Raw genomic sequence first — 8,177 nt, forward strand, 5'->3', positions numbered from 1 at the left:
CTCACAAAAAATCAAGTTCTCTAAAATTCACAAGTTAAAGTTCTAAAATTCTCCAATAATTCAAGATTACTAACATTTCACAACCTAAAGATCTAAAATCTTACAAAAAAATATTCAAGTTCTCTAAACTTCACAACTTAAAGTTCTAGAATCCTACAATAATTCAAAATTTCTAACGCTCACAACCTTATAAAGATCTAAAATGCTATAAAAATTCAATTTCTCTATAATTCACAAATTTAAATTCTAAAATCCTTCAATAATTCAAGATTTCTAAAGTTCACAACCTAAAGCTCTAAAAACCTACAAAAATTCAAGTTCTCTAAAGTTTATAACTTAAAGTTCTATAATCTCACAAAAAATTAAGTTCTCTAAAGTTCAGAAGTTAAAGTTCTAAAATTCTACAATGATTCAAGATTACTAACGTTTCACAACCTAAAGTTCTAAAATGTTACAAAAGAAATTTCAAGTTCTCTGAAGTTCTTAACTTAAAGTTCTAAAATCTTACAATAATTCATTAACACTTTCCTGTGATATAGACGGTCCTCTTGTCCTAATAATAGAAATTCAATCTTAAAGTTGTTAGTTAAACATGGAAGCTCATTTATTTCTTGGAAATCAAAGAAACAAAGTGTAGTATCAAGAAGCTCAACAGAAGCTGTGTACATATATCAGTATAGCCAAAGCAGTTTCATAGGTAGTATGGTTGACTGGTTTAGTGAAGGAATTGAATGGTGGTTGTTGGGATTTATACAGTTATGATGATTGGCAAAGAAAGAAGAAACATGTCAGTCAAGACGGTCCAAAGGTACACTGTCACGAGCTATTAAATTCGAGAAAGCTTCTAAAATGAATAAAGACAATAGTGCAGAAATAAAGGAATGGATAATGTTAATTTCGTGAGAAACCCCAAGGAAATAAACATCTGATGAATTGAAGAGAAAGAATTAATGAGCTTGATTTGAAGAAGGAGTCTAAGGAGGCAAGTAATTTTAGTTGAAGAAGGAGTCTCACTTAAAGTAGAAATCTTAAAGTTACTGTTCAATTGAAGTGTTGGAGTTCGACTACAATACAATAGAATCAATGAATGTAATTTGAAGGAAAAGTCCAAAGAAGGTAGGAGTTTGAATTGAAGAAGGAGTCTTACTTGAAGTAGAACTCTAAGTCAAGAGAGTTCAAGTCAATAAGGAGTTTGAAGTGAACAATAACTCTATGATAAATTGTGCTTAAAAAGAAGTGAAGTCGTCCAGAATAGGTGTGCACTTACAGAGCAAAAGAGCGATTGAGAAATTCACTTCGCAAGTGCTACCGCAAATTGAAGGAACACATAGAAGAACCCGATCCTTTACAGAGTTTATGTGTTAGGAGTTTTTCTGTGTATGAGTCTTGATGTAATCTTAGTTCACTGATTTATAAACATAACTAGGAGTGTTGTCTTAGGGTTGTGATAACTCGAAGAATTGGGAACACATACCTTGGGAGGTTTGTGTTGAAGGTTAGGAATTAGAGTTTGTTCCTAGGATTACAAGAATTGTAGTTCAAATCCATAACTTGATGTTAAGGTAGGTTGCAAAGTTTGTAATCTATATTTTGTGGAGGCTCGTAGGTAATTTAGTGAAGTTGGAGTTAAATCATGTAAGGGTACAGGCCGTGGTTTTTAAACCTTTTGAGTCGGGTGTTTCCATGTAAAAATAGTGTGTTTTTACTTGCTGTCTTTACTACTTTGTTGGAACACATTAGGCAACCTGTTTCACACTTAGGTGAAAAGTCAAAATCAGTAAATTATTAGGTCATGTAGAATATCAATTGGTATCAGAGCAGGTTGTCTTTTACAGGTTAACACCTAAGATAAAAGATCGAGATGAATTCTGCACCACCTATTAGTCACAGAGAAGGACAGTCAACTGTCAGACCCCCAATATTCAATGGGTCTCACTTTGGCTGGTGGAAAGCACGCATGGAGGATTTTATTCCAGCGGAAGATTATAAATTATGGGATAGGATAACTATAGGACTCACTATTCCAATGAAGATTGTTGAAGGAGTTAAGGTACCAAAGGTTAGGATTGACTTCACCGCGGAAGATTTATCAGCTCTTAGGAAAAATGCTAAGACCAAAAACATTCTTGTTTGTGGTCTTGGTTCGATGAGTACAACAGAATTTCAAAATGTACTACTGCTAAACAAATCTGTGATGCATTGGTTAATGCTCATTAAGGAACAAATCAAGTGAGGAAATTCAGAGTAGCCATGTTATTTACTGAATATGAATCATTCAAAATGATGGAAGGTGAGCCTCTGTTAGAAATGATTACTAAACTCACTAAGTTGATGAACGAGTTGTCATCACAGGGAAAAATCCTCACTACTATAGAATAGGTTGACAAGGTGCTAAGGATCCTTCCTAAAAACAAATGGGATGTAAAAGTAACTGCCATAAGAGAAGCTAAAGACATCTCCATCATGACACTTGATGAACTTTTGGGAAATCTCAAAACTTATGAGATGAATATGGATGACTTAAAAAAGGAGGAAATGCTTAGTGAAAAAGCACTAGCCCTGTAAGTGTCTGATGGTGAAGATACTGAGTATGATGAGGATCAAATAACACTTCTAGCAAAAGTCTTTAAGAAGTATCTCAGGAAGGAGAAGGAAAATTAAAAGAAGAAAACCAATCAGAAGAAGTGGGTAAATGATAAATCTCAAAATGGATGCTACAAGTGTGGAAAAATGGATCATCATGTTAAGAACTGCCGCAATGGGAAGCTAACTGGAGGAAAGAAAGAATGGAAAAGGAAAGGAGTTCAAAGAAAAAGGAGGAATATACAATGGTAGCTGCTTGGGGTTTAGGAGATGGAGAATCTGATGATGAAATAGATGAAACAACATTCATTGCTCTGGGCGAATCAGACGCTGAAGATGATGAAAACTTTAAGGTTAGTATCATTGATTTTAAAGAAAAACTGCATTCATTTTCTAAAAATAGATTAATTGGATTAATGAATAGGTTAATTGATAACCTTGAAGAATTAACATGTGAAAGAGATAAACTGTTTAAAGCCTTTGCAGATCAAAAGTTTGAGTACATAGATCTCAAAGATGACAAAATTGTAACTGATAAACAAAATAATTGTCTAAAGAAACATGTTGAGAAACCTGAGTCATCTAACCTAGATCTAAAGTCTGAAATTTTAAGGATGACAGTTACTGAAAAAGGAAAAGGAAAAATGAGTGAAAATGAAAAAAAGCTGGAAAAAGAGTTGAAGAAATGCAAAAATGACTATTTTTTTAAAAAAGAAAAGGTGAGGAAGTTAAACATCGAAATCTCTCAAATAAAAGTAAACCTTGAGAAGACAAATAGATGGACTCACTCATTTAGAATTGTTAACAATTTGAGTGATAGGGTGCACAATGAGAAGGCTGGCATAGGATTCCATAAAGAAAATATTATCTCTGAAGATTTATGTTATATTTGTGGAAAAATTGGTTATCCAACTATTGAGTGTCCAGTTGCTAATGATTTTACAAAAAGAAATACTATGTTTGCAAATAAAAACAGGTCCACTAACCAGTTTCCTAGATGGGCGAGAAGAAATTTGATTCACCCTTTTGATCATAAGAAAGGACCCAAGCTTGTTTGGGTTCCTAAGACTAACCTCTAAGCTATTTTGCAGGTGAAGCAGAAAGGAAGCAAGTGATGCAATTTATAAATGTTGCTTGCTTAAAAGATATCAATGAAGACAAACAAAAGTTACTTTTGCTCACTTCACAAAAGGGGGAATGTGTCATTTTAAAAAGAAAAAAAGAAAAAAAAGGATTTAATGCATGTAAGGGTGAAGCAAAAAAAAAAGAGGTAATACATGTGTAAGGGGGAAGTGAAAAAAAAAGGTGAGGATTAAAGTGAAACTGATGAGAGTGCATTGGAACACGTTGTACAACATGTTCATTTGTTGAACAGACTAAGGGAATATTGATAGGAGGAACAATGAATCTTGAAACTGATTTTTCTACAAAAGTATGTGATTGTTTGACCATGTTGTTCTTTTTCAAATGACAATTGATGAATTGTGACACGAAGTAGGGAGCATTATGAAAAGAATAAGTTAGACTTGGGGATGATTAAGATTGCATGAACTCCCCTCAATTATTGACAAGAATAATTGTTCTCCATGAGCTAAAATGATCACAAAATTGCTCTTATCAGGTATGTTATATATTGATGGAGGTTAACATTGTATAAAGTGAAACAGTTGAGCACTCATGTTCCATGTATTAATTGTTCTAATACAGAAAAAAATTAACCGTCCAAGCGCAAGAGTCTCATTCTTTCAAATTTTTCTCTCTCACTTTGTCTTCTTGGATTTTTTTTTTCTCTATTCCACCTTGAACTCTCATCTAGAAATCAAAAGTGTCAACAAGATGCCATTATCTTAGAGATGGCATGAAAAAAACAAGGATAAAATGATTTCCATTGTAAGTTTTGAGGAATACTCAATTCCAATTCATGCATGGTTTTTCCAAAAAAAAAAATAAACAAAATTGAATAGATGAACCATGCTGACCTATATGCATCAATGAGGAAAACTGCTACTCCAATGAAAAGGTTGAAGTAATAATTCACTGATAAGATGTTGAACTGGAGGTTGGTCATATTGCTTATGAAAAAAAATCAGATATGACTTTAAACTCTAAAGATTTTTCTTGATAAAGATTGTTGACACTACTATCTCCACTTGTTCCATTCTTTTCTTCACTTCCAATGTTAGTGCCTCTGAATTTATTCTATTCATGTCAAGTATTTGTTTTTTTTATTAGTGCTCAATAGTTTTTGCTTCATTCAGTATGACTTCGATCTTAAATAAAACATTATCTGGTAGTTTAGTGGATTGATTATTGATTGCTTTAATGGATCATGTTCTTGCTCTCTATAATACATTATTATGTTGCATGAAGTCGTTATCTGATTGTCTTAGTGATAGCCAGTGACCATGAATAGTTTAACTGATCAATCTAGCTCGTAATTATAGGATTGACATAGCTTTTCAATGATGCCAAAAGGGGGAAGATAAGAGTTGTGCAGTGTTTATAACCATTGACTAACTTGTTTCATGTTAGTATTTCATGTTTCAGTGTCTATAGATAAAACTGTTTGAATGCACAAAGAAAAGAGGTTTGTCATCATCAAAAAGGGGGAATTTGTTGGAATTTATACAGTTTTGATGATTGACAAAGAAAGAAGAAACATGTCAGTCAACACAGTCCAAAGGTACACTGTCACGAGCTATTGAATTCGAGAAAGCTTTTTAAAAATGAATAAAGACAAGAGTGCAGAAATAAAAGAATGGATAATGTTAATTTCGTGAGAAACCCCAAGGAAATAAACATCTGATTAATTAAAGAGAAAGAATCAATGAGTTTGATTTGAAGAAGGAGACTAAAGAGGCAAGTAATTTTAATTGAAGAAGGAGTCTCACTTAAAGTAGAACTCTTAAAGTTACTGTTGAATTGAAGTGTTGGAGTTCGACTACAATACAACAAAATCAATGAATGTAATTTGAACGAGAAGTCCAAAGAAGGTAGGAGTTTGAATTGAAGAAGGAGTCTTACTTGAAGTAGAACTCTAAGTCAAGTGAGTTCAAGTTAATAAGAGTTTGAAGTTAACAATAACTCTATGATAAATTGTTCTTAAATAGAAGTGAAGTCTTCCAGAATAGGTGTGCACTTACAGAGCAAAAGAGCGATTGAGAAATTCACTTCGCAAGTGCTACCAGCGAACTGAAAGAACACATCGAAGAACCCGATCCTTTACAGAGTTTATGTGTTTAGGATTTTTTCTTTGTGAATAAGTCTTGATATAATCTTAGTTCAGTGATTTATAAACTTAACTAGGATTGTTGTCTTAGGGTTGTGATAACTCAAAGAGTTGGGAACACATACCTTGGGAGGTTTGTGTTGAAGTTTAGGAATTAGAGTTAGTTCCTAGGATTACAAGAGTTGTAGTTCAAATCCGTAACTTGAAGTTAAGGTAGGTTGTAAAGTTTGTAATCTATCTTTTGTGGAGGCTCGTAGTTGATTTAGTGAAGTTGGAGTTAAAGCATGTAAGGGTACAGGTCGTGGTTTCTAAACCTTTTGAGCCGGGTGTTTCCACGTAAAAATAGTGTGTTTGTACTTACTGTCTTTACTGCTTTGTTGGAACACGTTAGGCAACCTGTTTCACTTAGGTTAAAAGTTAAAATCAGTAAATTATTAGGTCGTTTAGAATATCAATGGTGCACTACAAGTTGCAGCAAATTCGGTGTTTCATGAGCGTACTAAACACATCGAGATAGACCGTCATTTCATCAGGTAGAATATACAAGAGGGGATTATCAAGATAGTACATGTAGGTACAATGGATCAATTAGCAGATATATTAACCAAGGGATTGCCACGACTACAACATGAGAACCTAATAGGCAAGCTGATAGATATTACAAGAGGTAAATAAGTCATTTGGAATATCTGTCATTTCATCATGTAGAATATACAAGATGAGTAATGAAATTGGCATAACATGATAATGAGTTAAGGGTAAATAAGTCATTAGCAATGATAGATATTACAATTAGTTAGTTAGTATTGCTGGACACGAACAGTGATAAATACATTGTGATATAACAATACTCATTCATTCTTTTTTCTTCATTCACTCAATAAAATCTCTCTTTTCTCTTCTTAGCTTATGTTTTTCCAGTGAGTAGTGTTAATTGAGTTTGAGTGATCATCATGTACAGAGTCCTATATCAAGGATAATCTCTCATAATGAGCTAGCTTTTGGGGTTGAGTTAGGCCCAAGTGTAATATATCATTAAATCAATTTTTGTTTGAGATTAAATGAATCTAGAAAAATGAAAAAGTGAATAGAAACAACATTCCATTTATTGAATTGACATGTCCAAAAAGGTTAAGATACATGAACATGACAGAACTAGTAAGTAAGTAAAGTGAAGTGATGAAGCTGCATTTATATATGTATGCAAAGCTTACTTATTCTGAACAAGAGGTCGATCGATCGTTCACAAGCACATAATATTTTTTCAATCAACAAGTGTAACCAGTAGGATATTTTTTTCCACACACGTTGAGAAGGATGTTTAGAGAGAGTGGTATATCCAAATTAATTCCCAGCACATCTGCTTTTAGGGCTGTGCACAAGCAAACCGCGGCCTCTAGGTCCACCAGTCCGTCAATCAAACTGCAGCATGACGAAGTTGGAGTAGTCCCGATAATTACACCCACCAAATCAGTAAGTATATTAGCACATGCCCCAAATTTCAAAATATCAGTTGAACAGTCTGCACTTACAAGAGCAAAGAAGAGGAGATTAAGTGATAAGAAAAGGGTAATAGAGGCCTGATTTTTGGAAGCCATGTCAACAAGCTAAGGTTAGGCCTAATTAATAACGTAGTTTAATTGATGATTGAATTCATGTGCTAGTAACGATGGCTATTTATACTAGTTGAATATTGCCTATTGGTAGTGCATGGCTTTTAAAATATTTAGGATTTGATTTAATTAATAAGTATAATTAGTACTTTAATTACATGTTTCCTGCACATGCTACATCTATTTTAGAATTGCATATAATCAGTATTGTGGCCATTTTTTTCTACTCAAAAGTCATTATTTGAAAATTATTTTTCACTTTGACACGTAATCAACAAGTGTATTACACACTATTGTATATTTGGGTGATAGTAAAATAAATGTCAAAATGACACTATGTCACAATGAGACCCTTTATAAGGTGTCTAAAATGAATAGATCATAGTTAAGATGTCTAAGTGAATTTTAGTGACAACTTTAGGAGGTCACCGATGGATTTGGCCTATTTTTAATCCATATATATGATAATTACATCCATATAACTATCATTTTTTCCCACAAAAGTCACATAACTATCTTTTTAAACATATGGGACACAGCCAATATACAGTAAAATCTCTCTAAGTTAATACTCGATAAATTAATAATCTCTCTAAAAAAATATTTTTCTCCGATCCCGATTTGGATCAGTGGAAAAATCATCAATTTCGATAAGATAATATATTTCCAGTAAACCCTATATAAATATATGGTCTCATTAATATTATAAATTAATAATTCTTTAATAGTACTAATATATCAAAGACAATTTA

At 32.9% G+C, this 8,177-nt stretch overlaps 1 protein-coding gene across 1 annotated transcript; it reads right to left on the reverse strand.

Annotated features, from left to right (window-relative positions):
- Window positions 1–6,979: 6,979 nt before the first annotated feature.
- LOC107013050 (14 kDa proline-rich protein DC2.15-like) lies at window positions 6,980–7,448 on the reverse strand. Its single transcript, XM_015213035.2, has one exon. The coding sequence runs from the start codon at window positions 7,408–7,410 to the stop codon at window positions 7,081–7,083; it is 330 nt and encodes a 109-aa protein (XP_015068521.1). The 5' UTR covers window positions 7,411–7,448; the 3' UTR covers window positions 6,980–7,080.
- Window positions 7,449–8,177: the final 729 nt, after the last annotated feature.

Source organism: Solanum pennellii, chromosome 3 (genome assembly GCF_001406875.1).
Source record: "Solanum pennellii chromosome 3, SPENNV200".
Classification (NCBI taxonomy): Eukaryota; Viridiplantae; Streptophyta; class Magnoliopsida; order Solanales; family Solanaceae; genus Solanum; species Solanum pennellii.

Bases quoted from the DNA above. Each gene is read 5' to 3' on its own strand.
- LOC107013050 (XM_015213035.2), bottom strand. From the start codon at position 7,410: ATGGCTTCCAAAAATCAGGCCTCTATTACCCTTTTCTTATCACTTAAT.